The sequence below is a fragment of the Sphaeramia orbicularis genome, chromosome 21 (genome assembly GCF_902148855.1).
Source record: "Sphaeramia orbicularis chromosome 21, fSphaOr1.1, whole genome shotgun sequence".
NCBI lineage: Eukaryota > Metazoa > Chordata > Actinopteri > Kurtiformes > Apogonidae > Sphaeramia > Sphaeramia orbicularis.
In genome coordinates, this window is record NC_043977.1 from 26,687,964 (window position 1) to 26,708,543 (window position 20,580).

The 20,580-nt window shown below is 38.0% G+C and overlaps 1 protein-coding gene across 1 annotated transcript in view; it reads right to left on the reverse strand.

The window, feature by feature from the left end:
- itgb5 (integrin, beta 5) overlaps positions 1 to 20,580 on the reverse strand; it is a 61,885-nt gene that overhangs the window by 34,313 nt on the left and 6,992 nt on the right. Inside the window, exons 6-11 of the mRNA XM_030124409.1 lie at positions 20,409 to 20,570; positions 18,667 to 18,762; positions 18,472 to 18,561; positions 16,076 to 16,210; positions 9,128 to 9,302; positions 7,356 to 7,610 (exon numbers count right to left, since the gene is read on the reverse strand). Of these exons, the coding sequence (XP_029980269.1) occupies positions 7,356 to 7,610; positions 9,128 to 9,302; positions 16,076 to 16,210; positions 18,472 to 18,561; positions 18,667 to 18,762; positions 20,409 to 20,570 (913 nt within the window). The remainder of the gene's footprint in view (positions 1 to 7,355; positions 7,611 to 9,127; positions 9,303 to 16,075; positions 16,211 to 18,471; positions 18,562 to 18,666; positions 18,763 to 20,408; positions 20,571 to 20,580) is intronic.

The following is a 20,580-nucleotide window of genomic DNA, read 5'->3' on the forward strand; positions in this document are numbered from 1 at the left end:
TGGCTTCTGTGGCAACCTGGAAAAGAGAACCTTTTTCAGATGGACAAAAAAGCTGCGTATGTGAACATGCGACAGGCTTTTGTGTGCTTTAATTTTGGGACTATTTTTTTTTTTGCGGATGGACTGAATTATCTGCATGTTCCTGTTACATGATCTTACTGCGGTGAATAGAAAGCTTTACTTATCAGCACTCAGTGACATAAATTACTCTGCTGACATTTATTTCTCTGCTAAAATTTATGACATGTGAACGAGTTAACAGTAAGTCTGAATCCTAAAAACACCTTTCGACTCCAGAACAAACAACCACTTCCAGTTACTGAGAAACTTTATTAACTTATACAGTGATAGGATCAGGGTGTGGCTTTGTTTCTGCAAGATTTTTTTGGTCTTTGTAATGGTCAAGTTCAGTCAAGTCTCAAAGTGTAAAGGAGAAGGTGGAGTTATGGGGTGTTTGTTTTAGCCTGAGGTCTGAGGACAGGTGCTGCTCAGGTAGCTTTGTTCAGTCAGACCCAGGACTTCACCCACAAGCAGAAGGGGGAGGCAAGGGCTACTGTTTTTGGTTTGGTTTGTTTGCTTCTTTGTTTGTCAACACTCTTACAGCAAAACTACTGGTTGAATTCATACCAAATTTGGCTTATACATTGCAAGGGACCCAGAATACATCTAATTATGTTTTGGGAACAATAGGTCAAAGTTCAAATTTTTAATGAATTTTTAAAACCTTTTTTTTCCCCCCATTGACTTATAATGAGTGAAACTCCAAACATCTGTAGCAGCAAAACTATTGGCTGAATTCATACTAAATTGGGTTTATAGATTGCCAGTGACCCAGAATAGAAGCCATTACATTTTGGTAAAAATAGGTCAAAGTTTTAATTTTATATGAATTTTTTAAATATTTTTTTCCCCCCATTGACTTATAATAGGCAAAATTTCACATGTCTGTAGCAGCAGAACTATTGGTTGAATTCATACCAAGTTGAGTTTATAGATTGCCAGTGACCCAGAATAGATGTGATTACATTTTGGGAAAAGTAGGTCAGAGTTCAAATACTGTATAAATGTTTTAAATATTTTTTCGTCTCCCATTTACTTATATACATACTTCAATTTGCACTTTCTGTACATACTACAATGTAAAATCCACTGTAAATAATATATACATATATTTTTAATAGACCGGACCCACATACCCACTCACTGTATAAAAACTCCAATTTGCACTCTGTACATATCACACTGTAAATCCACTGTAAATCTCCACCCATTGCTGTCTTTGTCTCCAGTGGACTATTTGTCTATATTATGTCTAGGTCCACATGTTGTCTGGGTTCATGTTGAAACTGTATGTCGTGAGCAATGTAAAAACCGAAGCCAAATTCTTTGTATGTGTTCACGTACTTGGCCAATAAAGCTGATTCTGATTTACTTGGGAGAAAGGACAAAATTTCAGATGTTTATAAAAACATCAATTTTGTTTCAATTTACTTAAAACTTGCCATATATACATATATACATATACATATATACATACATACATACATATATATATATATACATATATACATATATATATATATATATATATATACATATACATATACATATACATATATATACATATACATATACATACATATATATATATATATATATATATATATATATATATATATATATATATATATATATATATATATATAGAGAGAGAGAGAGAGAGAGAGAGAGAGAGAGAGAGAGGCAATTGATATGCTGACATCAGCACACGTATAGACATGATGACATCAGCTGGATCGATGCAAAAATAAGCTACAATACATGCGGGGGGTGGTTTTTTTTATACCTGGCACCACTTGTTAAAGATAAGAACGTTTCAATGTTTACTTCAGCCATGCGATACATGTGTTAGGATGAGAGGTGAAACCATTTATGATCAAAATGACACTAATTTTACATTTTAATTTGCTGAAAGTGTCACGGTATGGTACAGTAATAATAAGTATGAATAATCACACCCTTCGCCCTACAGCTTTTATTTTAGACTATATTAATCAGAGAAAAAAATGATTAAAAAAAAGTTTGAGACTGTCAATTAAGCACAAGTTGTAATTAAAAATAAAGTTGTTGAGGGGGAGTGGTGGCAGGTAAAAAAAAAAAAAGTAGCTTGATAACGATAGATATCCTGAACTGCCCACCAGCGTAAAATGCAAAACACCATTACCTTTACAATGAAAGAAATAAATGAAAGACTTAAATTATATTAAATGCAAGCTGAATTATTTACCAACAGTGACATGTCTGATATTGCCAGTGATCTCCTGACTGCCTGGGTGGATCTAAGCCAAATGTTAATAAAGAACAGACACACTAATTGCTGCATGTTGAAGTAACACATAAAACACTAAAGTGAACCACAGCTGCAGAATCAAACACACTTTACAGACTGTGTTACAGGAGGCCTGTGCCTGCTGAAAAAAAAAAAAAAAACAACAAAACTTTCCGGTAAATTAACATTGAAAGTAATGGATGAGATTGATTTACTTCCACATGGGTCAATAGATAAAACTATTATGTTGGTGAAAAAGCTACAGTTTTCAATATTGTTATGAATTGCAATGAATAAATACGAAAGGGTGCATATTAGTTAAACTCTTTCTATTCTATTTATATTTCGATTTGTTATTTATTACATTTTAAGTAGTATTTTTTACAATGTGATGGATGCTCCTACTGCAATAAGTATGAAAACACAACTCATCAGCAGTACTAACTGTGTAAAGGAATACTGATATTTTCCATCTATAAAATAAATCTGTTCACTGACATTTTTTTGGGTGTATCAACAGAAGATATTAAACATTTTTACACTGTACATAGCTCCTAGATTCTGTTAACAACAGAACAAGGATTAACGCTGAACCTGCACATATTTTCTTAATGGCAGGTGAGTCACACGAGTATTGTCTGTGTTTTGACATGTCCTTTCACACACTGAAACGCCTTAGTTCACTTGTCACTGTCAGACAGAGAAGTAACAGCTTGTTAAGCCTAAAGACAAAAATATGTCCATTCTTTTTTGTTAAACTGATGGGTCATTGAGCTTTAAGGGTTCATGTGATGCTAAGTACCAACATGAATAACCACATGTGTTCCCATTTAGTCAACAAGGACACACGCTAGCATGCATACGCGTGCTCTCACACACATGCAAACAGTCAAAAGGCAGCTTTGGGACACAGTTTTATTTATGGGGTAAAAGAGGGTTTGTGCAACATGGAAAATAAAGTCATGCTATTTCTGGCAACTGGAGACTGCTGTGCTCTTAGATCATTATTTAGAACCAGATGCAGTGTCGGTGGTGGATTTGTGGGTCAGGGGGGCAGGAGGACTAGGAAGCCAATGCTCACAACACAGACAGTATATAGAACATGGGATTTTTAAAGGCAGAAATAAATTACTGAATGAGAAAGCCATATAATTTGAATGTATAAAACAGCTACACACTGACCTGCTACAAACAGACAAACAGGTTTGAATTAGGTCACTCACTGGTACATTACATAAATGCAGTCTGAGTCTATACAATGCATGTTTGTTTCCATGTCGTTCACCTTGAGGATAGTCCTCAAAGAGCCTCGGTGTGGACGAGCCTCAGGGCTGCACAGACACACATACAGACATAAACACAAAGGCAGATGGCCGAGGAGATACAGCGGATAAGATTACCAGAACATTCAGAGACAGACAGTCGTCCAACACTGGTCATCTGACCCCAGATACAGCACAAACTCCTCCTTTAAACGCCTTCTACGAGGTAACGCTGACTGACAACATTACCTGTTCTCTATTTTTTGACTCCATACCACAATATTCAGCTCTTGATTTCTTTGTTAATGCCATCTATGGAAAACAGATGGTACCTGCATGTGGAGCCAAAGCCAAAACAAACACACAGTTGCTTTAATAATTTCAGTTTCTGCACACAAAGTTGCCTCCAGCATCAACATTACATTTATACAAAGACGAGGATTGTAATTTGGCTGAAAAACTGTATCACGTCACTGCCTTTAGGGCTGGATGACATTCGAGGGATGTCATGATGGTTATAGCAGCCAAATCAGTAGTCACCCAGGGTCAGATGACATGAAAACAGTATACTATATGCCACCCTTTGTCCAATAGAAACTGATGTTAGCTTTTCTGTGTTAAATTTATGACTTCTGACTGCAGGGATTTCACTAAAGGCCAATTTGTGGAAAGAAAATATATCAATTCACGTCATTTTTTAAAAAAATTATTATGTTTTGTCTGGAATCATTGCTGCATGCACAAAATCTGAAACATCCCAAAATATATACAACCCAAACAACAAATACGATCAACAGTAATGCAACTCAAAGTCTATTGCCAGCTGCACATACATGTCCACTGGTACAAAATCATATGTAAAATGCATTCATCAAACATAGCACAATTTTTCCTGTAAGGAGAGAAAACGGCGTCATATCCAATTGTCAGAGGTTAACAAGTGCTGAAAAAAGTAGTTCTAGAAAAATGCCGTAAAACTTTGCAAATCAATAGAGGATTAATGTAGGGTAGAATGTTATGTAGACGTACAAAAAACAAAACAAATGAAAATCTGCAGTAATCTCATCTATTCATCAGCATATGTAAACAGTCACTTTACCTGAGCTGCCAAAATGATATTTTATCAGCGCCACACATCAAAAAAACAAGTTTAAGGACAGTGGATGACAGACACTCATGCATCACTCATGGTGAAATTTAGTCACATTTTATTGGCTGATATTAAAAAAAAGAAAACACGTTCTGTGGAATTCATGTTTGACTGTTATTTCCACAAGCATTTTCCAAGTCTTGGACTGGGGAGCTGTATTTTTTAGTGGTTTTGGCTGCTGACTGCCTAGTGTCACCAAAGTGCACGCACACCCATTTAATGTGTGCAGACAGTTTAACCTCACAGTCAGTCTGTACAGCAGGTGCTGAGGGCTGCCTTCTTCTCTTACTATGAACTCATTCTCAATTCATACTGAAAACTGATAAGAAAACTCAATAATAGAAAAAAAACGTAATTAGATCAAGCGGTTGACGCAACTTCAGAAGAAAGTCTGATCTGCTCAGAAATGCCAAAGAGACGGCGCTGAAGACAAATAGTAGCTGGCAGATAATAGTAAAGTTCAAAGTACTGACACCGCGATAAAAACACTACATAACGAATCACTCAACACCAAAAAAAATTCCTTTAGGATGTCAAAATGACTATTTATGTATTTATTCATTGCATGATAAACTGCTTCCAGTTCTAGAAAAATATAGATAACTTAAATGTAGCTTCTTTTTTAGCAACTGCACAGAAACAGCAACATTAACATGCACGTCAATACATCAATGCTAGACAGTTACAAATTGGACTCAACTGCAGAAAGCAGGACAGAATAGATTATCAATATCAAATCACACTCCAGTATTGATTGTTTGTCCTAGAGTTGCCTGGCTGTCTTTTAGCCCTTAACTCGTATCCCATCACCTCGACAGGAGTGCACATGTTTAAATACTGTCTGAACACACAAGCTGCTCTATAGGAATAAATGGAGAGGTCCAAAAAAAGGGGGATTTACATTCCCGCAATCAGTTGCCAAGACGTGAATATCACAAGAAATGTGATAAGTGATACTGAACCTGATCTGTGTGACTCAGGAACAGGAGCATTTCAGATTTACAGGCCGATAGCAACACTGCATTAAGTTCCATGGGAAAACAACATTCAGACACAGAGACAAAGAGTAAACTCAAAGGGGATGTCATGCCTGCTGATTACGTTTTTAATAAAAGTTGCTGTGCCTTTGGGCTGGTTATCAGTTTAGACACTCCACATTTTCCCAGACATAAGACAATAAATGAGCAGCACCTCAGTGGCGTGTGACCAATCCACATGGAGCACAATGCTATTTACAAGATTTTTTTGCCAGCTAGGGGCAAAAACAGATCTTAATAGTATTTCCTGTGGTTTTTAGAAATGTGCTCAGGTTTTACAACATGCCATGCACGGGGAGCTCCACAATAATTAAGTGACAGATTGAGAGGAGAGGGGAGGAAAGTATGGAGGAGGTGTAATGTTGGGTATCATTAGGAACTCATTACGTCTCCACACTGTGCCCCCATGCCCAGAAAGGAGGGGAAAAGAGATGAGCGGCAAAAGTAGTGGACTGTTAACATTTAATGACTGCTTATGGATGACTGGCACAAACAAACAGCTATTCTGCATCTGTGCGTTCAGCGTGTCCAGCTTTGCTGCTGACTAAACCAAAGACTTCTGTTTCATCGGGGTATAGATAAATAGAGGCGGGCATTGTTTTAGCAGATCGCGCCAAAGCTGGCCCCACTGTCACAAAGCACTCTCTGTGGTTTCACAGGAACAGTCCTTGGCTTGGGGATGAGCCAGTGGGCTTCCCTCCAGCCAAGAGGTCTCGAACCAGAACTCACAGTCTTGGACCCAATGTTCTGGGAACACAACAGCCCCAGCCTGTTTGGTTCAGCTGAACCAATACTCTGAGCCAAAACTGCCTTTATATACCAAGGCTCTTCACACTGTGAGTATGACGATAAAGCAGGGACAGTAATTGACATAATTATTTGAAGTTAGAATCAGAACACTCATCTCTGATGAGCAGAACATTACATAACTAGAATATGGGCATAGTTAAAAGTACAAACCAAGTTCAAAGCTTTGGAATTTCAAGATATCAGCTCAGTGTTACTGTTATTTAAAACTGGTCACACGTCCCTTGTTCCTCAACATGTCTCAGCTCACATATTTATCATTTACCCTTTTCTAGTTCAGCAGACAAGGTCACAGATCATTCTAAGACAAGTATCATATTAAAACAAGCCCTCAGTATAAAAACAAAACACAGCAACTGAATAACTACTACTGCAGCTGCTTCTCTGAGCTTCATTTTGGAGCGAAGCCAAAAGCCCTGCAGGCCACTTTTTCAGCCCAGTCAGAGAATGTAAGTCAGTTAAGCTGAAGTTAAGAGAAGCCAAACCACAAAGACACACCCAGGGCAGGTATGGAAACGTGAGACAACAACATGAACACGCATTATTTTTAATCATAACCCACAACAAGCAGTAGATCTAAGTGTGTTTGATGTTGGCTTGTATTCTCATTAAATCTGAAACACCAAGGGACTTGTGGTCTCTGAGAAGCTGAAGATCAACCATCCACAACAAGCACAGACTCCATGAAACTCCCCTTGACAGCAGTGTTCAAGTACAAATGTAACCAAAATAATTTCAGTGGAAATCTACAGATCATGTTTGCACAGTACCTGAGCAGAGGATGCCTTTGTGACGAGCGCAGGAGAAGTCATCACATTCGCAGAAGGTACCATAAATCTTTCCAAACTCCGACTCGTAGCAGAGACACTGGTTGCAGCTACACTCTCCTCGTCCGCTGCAGATCTGCTTGCCCTCGGCTTCCCTGCAGGCGCTCAGGTACATGCTGCTGGCCTCACCTTCCTGGCACTCGCAGTGGGCACCGAGGTAGCCCGGCTCGCAGTGACAAGTCCCACAGTTATAAGTACCTGAAACGCCAAAAGTTCTATTAGATTATTGGCTGTTAACGACGCAGGGTACATGATCCAGTAACAATATTTTCAAACTGTGTAGGAAAACACGTTCTGAGAAGAATGCGGTGAACGCTGTGAACATCAAACATCTCATGGAATCGGATCGTTTTCAGTTCTCATTTGTTCCACCACCGTATGAGGTTAAATCCAGTACAAGTCACTGTTTGCAAAACAACTTGAAGTGGAACAGTTACATCAGAATCTGTGTTAATTTAGTGACATTCACATTCATGGGTTTTATGGTCAGATACTTTCAAGAGCTGCTTAAAAATATGCAAAAGTAATAGAAAATGAAAAAGTAAGAAAAATGAAACGATGCTGCTGATGTAGGTAAGTAGGTAACCTAATGGACAAATACTAAACAACATACTTTTTGGCTGCACAAGCTATTTCACCAGTTTTAAACACCACATATTATGGCTACATTTAGACGGTAACTATCTGAACTGAAAATGCAAAAGTGGCGTTGCGTTCTCACTTTTAATTCCGCGTTTAGACGTGCATTTTGGGGGAAAAATCTGCATGCAAACCGACAAGCAAAAGTGCGTGAAATTTCCTATTTATTGATGTAGTATGCCCACCAGGTGGCTAGGTGGCATCACCGCCACTAAGACCAAGTGCCTCTGCCCTGCACAGAAGCTTTCTACTTCTCTTCCTGTTCTCTCCTAGCACAAAATACAATCACAAATAAATAGGAAACAGAACACTAATCTTTATAAAGCTTTATGACAATTGCTGAAACAACTGTAAATAAGAGCAGCTAGGGTAACTTGAAGGTCTGTTGCAGGGAAATGATCAGACATGGTGTTGCCTGTGAAGTAACCTTAACGCAACGAGAAAATGCAGTTTTGCGTTTTCAACCCTTTAGACGATGACGTGAGAGTGGAGCGTTTTTAAGATTTCCACTCTGGAAGGTGATTTCACTTTTTTTGCATTTTCAACCCCCAAAAACGCTGTTGCCGTCTAAATGAAAGGCACATCTGATAAAATATTTGTTCGTCTTACCTCTGAGAGCATTGTCGTGTAAACTGGGCCTTAAAGGCAAACTAACATTTTCCTTAAAAAACACTATATAGACCTTACGATAACAACCCTCTGTCAGTGATGGTGTCTAAACCTCTACTAGTGTTTTCTATTTCCTGCCAATAAACGCATCATGCAACTGGAAGGAACCAACATCAGTTACACGCGCTTTCCTCTTTCTCTTCTTCTCTTGCTTCCTTCTTCTCAGCTTGTGCTGATGTTGGTGTGTTTATTTGTGCTTTGAGAATATAATCACCATAACGGAATCAATAATGTTCCATTTTTCATTCCACAATCTTTTCTATTACTACACTGATAGTTCCCTGCATTTAGTCTGTTGTGAGAAAAAAAAATGTACACACTTTATCTCATCTGTCTAATAAGCTTATTATTGTACAAAAAAAATCATGAATTCCTGTTTTATTTCTTTTTGTGAGATAAAAAAGTACCTATGGAGCTGCAGATGCTGCTGTTAGTTTGTGCCGTCTGGGTGCACCCACAGTCACACATGTAATCCACAGTGACCTCCAGACGGTCTTTGAACCCCACTGGCTTGATGGTGAAGGTCTGGTCGGTGCCACGAGGGGGACAGCTCCTCGCTTCCACACTTACGTTGAACGATACCTAAGAGAGGAAAAACAGAGGAGGTGTTGTCACAGAGCACATACTGGCACTGATTTAAAAATGAAAGCGATTTCCTGTTTGTGGAAGGGGAAGGGTGCAGGTCAAGTTCAGATGGTCTGATATAGAACAGCAGGATTTTATACAACAACAACATATTAACTGCAATAATTTCACTGCTATTATCTAAATTCTTGCCAGCTAGTCTGTGAACTTGAACTACACATGACCCTGTGTTGTTTACATTACGGGGGCTTTTTCACCCAATGAGGCGTTTGCAGTGTGCAGCTGATGTGGCTTGGGCTGCACAGAAAGTGGGACATGACACAAAACCTACACCCATTTAATGCTCTAAGGAAGGAAGTCTTGACAAGTAGAGAAACCCAACCCCAGCTCTGTTTTGTCTGTTCCAACATGAGCTATTTCTGCTGGTATTTTTACTCGTAATCACTCAGTGACAGCAGGAACTCTACACACGGTCTGATGTTTGATTTCTTTTGACTTATAGAGATGAATTATGTTGCCAGAAAAGAGACACACACATCTAACTGACAAATTTTTTTGGCTCTGCACTCCTTGGATCAAAAATGAAACCATGATTATGTGGTAAAAGTGTTTGGCACTTTCAACCTTAATTTGAGGGTGTTTACATCCTTATATACTTTGCGCTGTAATTGTATCTTTAATTATACGAAGGCTTCCAAATGAAGGCTATATGAAGGCTACACACAGATCGGAAAACAAAAGAAACCTTGGAACCCTGACGACACCTGCTACTGCTGCCAACAACAATGGTGTGTATGGAAATTTATGATGACTAGTGTATCCTTTGCAGCTCCACAGTGTTTACTCCCAAACACACACTGTCAAATTACATCGAAAAATATCATTTTGGAATATGCTAAATGATCTGGACCAAAATGAGTCATTTCAAAGTGAAATAATTGCTAGTTTTCAACAATCATGTCCTACAACATATCCTCTAAACCAGGAATGTCAAACTCATTTCAGTTCAGGAGCCACATACACCCCAATATGATCTCAAATGGGCTGGACCAGTAAAATAATAACATAATAACCTATAAATCATGTCAACTCCAAACTTTTCTCCATGCTTTAGAGTGAAAAAAGTATATGAAAATGTTTATATCTACAAACTATCCTTTAAAAAATGTGAATTACATGAACAACCTGAAATTTATTTAGAAAAATAAGTGTAATTTAACAATATTCTGCCTCAGTTTATCATTTACACAAGTGCATTGCAACTTACAGATCACAGTGGTTCTACAAATACACAAAACATTCAGTGATAGGCAGAATATTATTAAAATTGCACTTACTTCTCTTAAGATTTTCCAAGTTGCTCACATTTGTTCAGATTATTCACATTTTTTGTAAAAGGACAGTTTGTAAATGTAAACGATTTCATGCAATTTCACTTTTTTTACACTAAAAGATAGAGAGCAATTTTGAGGTGTCATTATGTATAGGTTATTATGATAGTATTTTACTGGTCCGACTCACTTAGAATCAAATTGGGCTGTATGTGGCCCCTGAACTAAAATGACAGCCCTGTTCTAAACCCTATATTTAATCTCCATATGTCATAGAATGCATGAATATGTTGGCATTCAAGAGGAGCTCAATGCAACATACAACACTAGCCACTGAAGGATACAGGAAATGTCAAAGTGTTACGTGAGCCGGGCGAGCCCCTCCGCTTTTACGCGGGAACTTTAATGAGTTAATAAGAGGCCCAATTTAATTTACTGTAAATCTGAGGCACGAGGAGAATAGTTTACTCAATCACGTGGCTTGTGAGGACAACTACGAGGCTGTAAAAGAGGGGGTAAATTTTGGGAGGAAGTTGTTGCAGTCAATGTTGGGGATGAGGGGGGGTTATGAAGGACAGGGTAAGGAGATGATACACTGAGACTTAACTCAGCGATGACGTGCCTCATTATGCAGAGTCTGGAGGTAAGTAATGTGATTCCAGGAAAGATGATGGAAGGGGATGGACAACTTATAATGGTGTATAATGAACAACAGCTAAAATTTGCTTAGAGGTCTTATTTATGTCTTTGTGCATAACAAATCAATATAAGTGAATCCGCAAAGAAACTTTGTGTTGGTAAATGCAAGTTATGCAAATTTACAGGATTTCAGTTCTCTTGCAACATGTTGATGGTCATATGAACTATGTTTTCAGGTCAAAAATGTCCAATTTCATCACAATTAATACTATATTTTCATGTCACAAATGACAAAGTTAAATTTTAACTGAATTTACCTGAAAAACACATATTCTATTCTTTTAGATTCCCCAGTTTTTCTTACAAGATTATATACTACATATCACATGTTTTATTTTTACAGGTTGCAGTTTGGAGTATGGTGCTGATCCATCCTGCTTATATTCCGCCAATACATACATTAAGAATGTCACACGTCACTTTTTACATCAACAGTTTTCTAATAATAAGCATTTTTATAAAGAAATAACAATTCTGTATTGTTATTTACTCTTTAGTATGATGATAAACTATACAATAAATAATTATGATACTAGGTTTTGCACAGGGATCATTTGTGGAAACGGTGACATGGCTGCCGAGCATCAGTATGATGGGATCTGTAACAACCATGTCACATCCGTCCACTGCCACATTTTGTGTTTTTGTGTCAGTTGTTATTGTTTTAGATCCACAATACTAACATTTATGAATAAGAGGATAACTAGCAATAGCAAGTCTATAAGTTTATTACTAATAAAGTACTGGTACTGACCAGAGCATCATGGGTAATGTCACGTCCGTCCACCAGCAAAAGTTTTCACATACACGTGCTATTCAAAATCCAATATTTCTGAAAATATAGCTTCCACTGTCAAATAATATCAGTAGTCTGTGCACAAATGTATTAGCATTATTTCAACACAGTTCTATGCATTTCTTACAACTTTTTTTTTTTTTTTTACAAAAATGGCCACTCATTTGACCACCTAAGTAAATTTTAGCCGACAAACAAACTGAAATACATATAAAAAGTACAACAGGGGCTGACAAAAACATCATTAGACACCTCTATTTCTTCCATTTCTTCCCATTTGTTATTGCTTTTCTTTTGTTTATAACCCACTTCTCCTCTACTTGTATATATGCCAACACAAACACAGAAATCCCACACATCAGAATAGAGTGCACTTCCTCCAACACACACACACACGCTTTTCTATATTCTGCTGTTTGTAATGAATGCTTGTTTTGCTGCTATGTTCTAATCGTGTCATGTAACCCGATGCCTTTAGCTCCATTTTGTCTTGACTTGTTTTGTCTCGTCTTACATGCTACATACTGTTTCATTAAATAATATAAGGAAAAACACTGCGATCATTGTCTCAAATATCGTCCCAAAACCACAGTTACTAGGGAAACTTTTCTTGGCACAATGTAATTCTTATGACTGCCTGAAATTCAATTAAGTGGGACTAAACTCTCATTCTAATGGATCTGGTTTGTTTGAACAAAATTCTTTTAAAACTGACCTATGGTATGTAACACAGACTTGGCTTCATTCATATGTATGAGTTTATTCAGCAGACGTACATCTCTTGTGGTGTTACAGTGAAAAGGCTCCCGGCTTAACTACCTACACTCCAGCTAACATTCCTCTTCCTGCCAGTTTATTTCTTTCATGCCTCGCCGTTTCACAGGCCTCCTTCTGCCTACTATTGTGTGAGGTCATTGGCATGCAGAATGAGGCTCGATGGCAAGCACAGACACAGTGACTGGCACCTGGGTCATATCCTCAGTGAGGACCGGGAAAGCCTGGCATACAGCAGCCTGCACTGCTCCCCTCCATCTCCATTCACAGCTGAGGATAAAAGACATGAGCAAGGCCCATCACCCAAGGTCTTTAGAAAGCCCCCTTGCATTCACTGGTGTTATTCAATCACCGTCGGCTCCTCCACAACCAGTTCCCATCCCAAAACACTCAGAGGAAAATAAAGTGGCCAAGACAAGAGCGCAGGGGGGCTTTGGAAGAAGAAATCCACCATGCTAAAGCTCACTGTGCGATGGCGTGTTTAGAGCAACCCCTTGCTAGAACTTTCAAAAGATCCAGGATTCAACCCAAATCTTAATTGAAGCCTACGTAGAATATTAAGTGATCACAGGAGAGAGGTCTGCAAAACTCAAAGTGATTAAACTACCATCAAGTTAGTCCTTTGGCTTTTGCTTTGTTTCAGAGATACAACAACAGAAAAGTCCTCTGTGCTGGGGCAATGTCGAAAACAATGCATAATATATGCATTTTTAACAATACATGGATCTTCAACAACATCCTGATCCATGAGAAGACTAATCTACACTATTTTTTAATAAAGACCTCACTACATACATGAATTTGTTCATACAACCAAAGTTTGCATATTTATTATGGGCTTATATGGTTGGTTACATTGAATTTATTTAAGTGATACCATCAGAAGCAAAATCTATGTATTTATCCAAATGTCTTCAGGTTCCTATGGATCTATAATGAGAACTTTAGGCACTCTCCAACATCATAAATAAACGGAAATTATTTTTGAACATTTTAACATTTTGCTGTCATTGTTGTGGACCTAATGTCATTCTTACATTGTACAACTATAAAAAATAAATCAATAAAAATTACAGAGTAGACCTACACATGCTGGTGTAAGCCAAACATTTTTACCTGTTTTTCTTTATTGTACTTGTATAGTTTCATAAATGCTCCAAACATAACATTATTGTAATGCAAGGGTAAAATACCAAATACTCAATAATACAACATGCAAGAGTAGCTGTAGAGGAGGTTCAATATTTTTGGTGGATGCAGACCAAATATTTTTCATTTGGGTCAAAAACAGCTCTTTAGATGACAAAGGCTGCCAACCCTGACCTGGGCCTAGTCCTGGTCCTTCTGATCTGGGTTTGAGCTACATGCTTTCCTAACATACTGTGATGTAACCTGGAAAACCAGCATCACAACAATTCTTTCCAACAGATCAACAGCAGAACAGCTTATGCAGCATAGGCGTGCACAGTGATCTTCCCAGCTTAAAGACAACAATAAAACAGTAAAGCACTCAAGTCTCTATTTGTGGCACCAACTCCAACCCTTTAATGCAGATTCTTTACGCCTCTCTGGCTCTACCCTGCATCTACATTCAACAACAACAACACAATCACATTCCCAAACTGAGTGCGGAATAAAGACTGAAGTGTTGCCTTAAAAGCACCCAAACTCCTGCGACTATTCAAAGAACATGCTCAAAATGCAAAAAGAGAAGAGGGAAGAGTAGGCTTTGGTAAAGTGGTAATGGTCCTATAGAAAATTAGATACTGGAGATGAGTCTGAGTAAAATATCCATTGTTCTGTCGGCTAATCTGACACCAAAGCCCCACGCAGTAACATCTATAGAAAATAACCACAGAAGCAATGACTTAAAACGTGATAATTATATCCTTCTCTTCGATTATTGTGAGGGAAAGACGTAGCCAGCTTAAACATTACCACTGGACAAATGTATGCTTTGTTAGCCGTTGCTTAGGACAGTGGGCTGTGGGTGACACTTAAAGTGTTTCCCACAGCTCTATCCACTGTTGACCCAATCCAACCCAGAGGGGAAGAGAAGGAGCAAATACTCTCCAAGGAAAAGTAATCTGTGCCAAGAATTACTGCTTGACAATACTTGAGTCCTTTGTTGTTGATTTTTAGAGCTTGTAAACATGATTTACAAGTTGAAAATAGTGTCTAAAGCAAGTAACTTACTAACAGGCATAAATCTATATAAAACACTGGAAAGTGGCTTAAGAAGGGGAGGTCTCTCTATGAGCTACTTGTCATTAAAGGTGGAAAAAAACTGTGTCTGATAAGGGAGTCAAATACATCCTCCTCCCTCTCGTCCTAATCTGATTTTATTAGACAGGACCTCATTCAGATGATTCAAAGGTCAAACAGGGTTTGTACAAGACAGCTAAGTTACAAAGGACTTTCTTTAGTCGCTGACTGTGTGGATGAATGTCATTCTGAGCAGAGCAGGACTTCAGCCAAAGCTATGACTTCATACCTCAACCAGAATTGTACTTTCAACCTGGTAACAAAATATGGTAACGCTCAACAAATACTGCAAAATATGGGGTGGAAATTTGACAGTTTAGGCTTCGGCACAACAAGATAAAAATGATGTAAGGAAAGTAAAATAACAAAAATAAATGTTGTTTGTGTACAGTTGGACTGCATTGTTTGTGACTTGTGTCATTTAATTGGTCTCTAAGTGTGTTACCACCTCGATGATATTTGCACATGTTGACGTTTTCTTCCCACAGACTGACATTCCAACAAAATTCAACACAATTTTGATGGCAGAAGGGTCAGGAAGCAGTTATACATTAAGGCAATTCATGATTATTTGGGTCATGAGCTGAAAAAACATTAGAGAACGACTGCTCCAACTTTAAAAGAACACTTTTTTTTTTTTTTAAATCTACCTCTTTGGTAAAAATTGTTTAACAATTTATTTCTTTTGGAAGATTCTTCAGGAAATGTGTTCAACTTTAGGCATCCCAAACATGATATTACTAAATCCTTAGTACTACCAAGAATACTTTTCCAGAGATCTAAAAAACACCGGGTAAATTTTTCATAAGGTAAAAATATTAAACAGCTCTCTAAAGACAACCAGGCTGCTAAAATACTCAAAATATTTCAATGCTAACAGAATGCATAAAACATTGGAAACTCACGGTGTCTCCTATCTTCAAGTCGGCACACTTCCTGAGGCCTGGGAGCGGCTGTCCGTCCTGACAGGTGGCGGTGAAGGAAAGGCTGAGGTCCTCTGGGTGGTCCCACACCGTCAGCTCCACTTTAGAGCGGATGTTCTGAGAAGATCACACGATGCAGAATTTATTTGTGAATCTGAGACTTTTCTGTTCCATCGTAAACCAAGTTCTTCCAGACCTCCTTGCAATAATAAGTTCATTTGTAATAGTTGTCATCGTGCACTAAAAGTATAACGCCAGATTACTCTGCTGTTGCCCACACAGAGATTTATACTGAAACCACCTCAGTCTATCTTTTCATGCCTCTTACTCCAATTGAGCAACAGAGTGGAAAAGAGCGAAACATGGGGAATGTATTGCCCTGGTTAGGCACATTTTTATAGTAAATCTAACCACAACCACAAAAGCTGTGCATGAATGCAGGTTGCGTATGTGTGGATTTGAAATACCATAGCTGCTCACAATGCCAGCTGCATCTGGCTCTGTGAAACATGTGCAGGGCCACAGTACAGTCATTCCTGTGCTTTTACTGCCATGTAACAGTGCCAGGGATAAATCAGACTGACACTGTGCACATGGAAAAGCATGCCCTAGATAATGCTCTCTCACAGATGCTTACACTTCTGACTCTTAAGACAATCACAGCAAGCAGTCAAACTCTGGGGGGAAAATTTGTTGGTTACACAATGCAACCTCACAGTGTTTCGGCAAAGCTGATGGAGCTAAGATCCGCGGCCTGGTGGATATAATGTGGCAGCTGGAATGTTAATAAGACCCTGAGTCAAAGCGCTTCATTCAATCCCACTCCCACACATTGAGCGTGTCAAGTCTGCATTTGACACAAGTTTCTGCCACAGAGGATACGCTGCCACAGAGGATACGCTGCCACAGGCCAAAATAAGATGCAAATCCTCCTTACTGAGGAAAGGAAAAAATCTGAACACCCACACAGGGAAACATTTTAGGGAAAGGTTGACTACTTACAGCATAGCTCTTCAGTTTTTAGAGGCATAGATTCTTTTTCAACTTTTTGCTTTAGAGAGAAATTAACATTGGAGGACACACTGGGTGTTTACATACGTACTAACGTTCCACTGATTTCTGATTATTTCTCATATAAGCAGTACATTCCACATGGATACTCTTAACTTAGACCCCATTCTGATTCTATTACCTTTTCATTTTAAACATTAAGTTATTCAGCATTTAGATCCATTATTTCAAGTAAACACATCAGTTAGAATACATTTGCCACTCATTACTGTCAAGTTTGTACATTGTGCATAATTCAGTTTTTCAAGCTAGGGGACAAATGCCCTTAACTAAAGCCCATATTTCTGGTCTGAGAGAGAAATACACCTGCCATTAAAGTTTAAAGATTTAATCAACATGACTTTTTTGATATTCACAAAAACTACAAATCCAGACCATCTTAACTGTTGGAATTAAAAAAAGAAGGCAGTGTTCTCAGTAATGAACAAGTCTGCTAATGGTTAAAAACTTTGGAGGAAAACAATTTATCAGCCACATGGCAGAATGTAATATCAATAATAGTGAAAATATTAATTTTCATGAGCCGTGGACTCAGTTTTAGTAGGAACACTGTTTTCTGCTATATTTTGTGCATGAAATAATGTCAATGATACGAAGACATCACAGATTTTATCAAACACATTAAACATTATAGTATTTGTCTGTAGTGCTAACGGTACTTAATGTGTAGACCTCTAGACCTCATGTTCCCAGTGTATTACTTTATTTATATAAAATGAACCCATGAGCTACAACTACAAAAGAAAAGATCTGTCCTTGTACTGTTGGACAGACTAAACCTGTCACTGACTTATGCAGTTTGTTTACATCTGATTCAAGGATTGTTCTTTGTATTCAGTCTTTGTAAAAAGGAAAAAAAAACACTTTACAATTATGTGGAAAACAGCCTAAGGGCATAAATTGTCATAATTAATCCAAGAAGGGTATTTTTTGCCTCCCATCAAGGTTATACACTGAAACACAACAAAAACAAGCTTTTAGACTTTTTTTTTTTTACCTCTAAATTACAAGTCACTTAAAAACAAATAAATGAATTGCTGTGTTCCAGGCCTGTGAAAGACGTCAGAGTGAATTCAGTTTCTCCACAAAAATGAGAAATCCAGCTTGTGTGCACCCCTGACAGCTGGAGGCTCATTAACTGTGCCACAACAGTGAGAAGACTTTAAAGAATTTGCCTCCGTTTTCCTCCCCCTCCTCTTATCTGTCTTCACAAATCCTCCTGTGTCGATGCTGAGCCCTCTCCCTGCACATGCAAACAGGAAACGCCACAAACTGACAGTCACAACAGTATAATTTCCTTTACTTACGCTGTAGGCTGCAATGATCAGCTGAATGACATTCTTAGAGTCCTGGTCCAGGATTTCAACTGTAGTTCCAGGTATGAGAGCAGTGAAGTTCTTTTAAAAGAAGAAATTACAGAGACAATATTAGTTCTTTACATTTTCCAGAATAGAAAGAAGCTTTTTTTAAATAGTGACTGAAAAGTTGATGAGTTAAAGTACCTTATATATAACATACAGCCGCTTTGTCACAGCAAAGATGAGAAAGATATTATTTTCCGCCAATTTCTCCCCCAGAAGAGCCAGAGAGGGATAGTCCTGCAAAGAAACAGCAATGGACAATATGGGTGCTTGACTAAGGAGTGTTAATATTTACGTGAATTCAGTTCTGTGTTTATATTACTTAGCTGGCCTTTTGAAAGCAGGTTAACCCTTTATCAGGCAAGTGACTATTTCCGGCAATTTCCACACATATTACAAAAACAGTGACAGCAACAGTTACAGTGAGGACAGTTGGTCAACAATCTCAGGTCCAATGTGGTCTCCAGGGTCTGTAAGGTCCACCTCTACATGAACAGTGAGTGTACCTGCTTTGTTAGGTACCATGAAGTAATGGTACTAATGTAAGGAATGATGTTCAAAGGGATAATGTGGATGTGGACAGTGTCTGGATCAGCACTTATGTTGTTGTAAAGTTCTAAAAATGTTGTTCTAGTCTTCTAAAATAAGTTTCTTTCACAGCACATGTGCTTTTCTTGTATTTTTTAATATACACTTCTTGGATTTTTTTTTTTTTTGCACCACTTGCAAGCAAGGAACCAAATATGGTAACTTCACTGACCTCAACTTTCTACATAACAATAAGACATTTTGAAAATTTTCACAAAAGTAAATAAGGCTTGTTATGTCCTCCAGTAACACACTAAGGTTTAAATTTTGAATTTCAGAGTATTTATGGGTTAAAGATTAATGTGGGAGAGGGTGAATTAAACACACTTCAATATCACAGCTATAACAGCCTAACAGAAATTGGGAAGAATTTGTCCCTTGAACAGAAAAAAATTACAATCATTACAAGTAAAACATATTTTGAGGACGAAACAACTCTGTCTGCAATTGAAGGAAGGAAAAAGAATGATAAAAATCAAGAAGGCTGCTGATTTATGTTGAACAATATGAACAAAAAAATATATATTCTAAGTAGAAGCACAATGCAATGCACATGATACTAATGAATTTTGATATTATTAGCGCTTGGCTTCTACAAATCCTGTTTGAAATCATGAGTGAAAGACTTTCTTTGTACATTTCTAATGCATCTGGTTTAATATGAAATCCCAAATCCATTGGTTCCAGATTGGCACCCCTATTAGAAAATCACTTCTTGTGACAGCTAAATCAATAAAACAGCAAAGAAATGGTTGAAAATGTGGGCCAGTGAAGTCAATGTAAAATATTTTACCCTCTTGTATGACAACATGCTCTTGTGATACAGTATTTACAAGTAAACAGTCTCATTTGTGGTTTTACTGGGGGAGCTTTCAGATGTGGAAGTGTTGACTACCATGGACCGTTGCTATTAATACACAGCATGATTTGACCAATTAAAAAAGGCACATTTTTTCAGCATTGTGGTTGGTAAAGACTAATTTATCCAACATGACCTTAAAAAACAGTCTATAATGTAAAGTTGGAAACAAACACGAAGTTGGGACAGAAACCATATAAGGCTAGGAGACCGTGTTAACTCAATATATCAGTTATTTTTTTAACAAGTAAACAAAAAACTACAGCCATTAATAGGTGGATTTTGTTGAGAAAAGTGCCTGTTTAATCTTCACTGCCTATGGGTTTTTAAAGTTAATTCAAGGTTTCAGGTTTCTAGGGGAGGTAAAAGCTCGTTTCACTTCAACTATAAAAATGTCATGTACGACTGCTGCATTTTTACTTCTTTTTCTTCTCACCATCTTATTAGAAGCGCTGTACTCGTTGTTCTCATTCAGGTGGCACTGTCCATCATGGGGCTGAACCAGGCCTCCCAGTCTGCCGTCCAGAGCCAGGTGAGGGACGTCATCTGTGGCAAACACCAGCAGGTGGTAGGCCTCCTTCCTCCAGCCAATTTTCGACTGTAGGTTA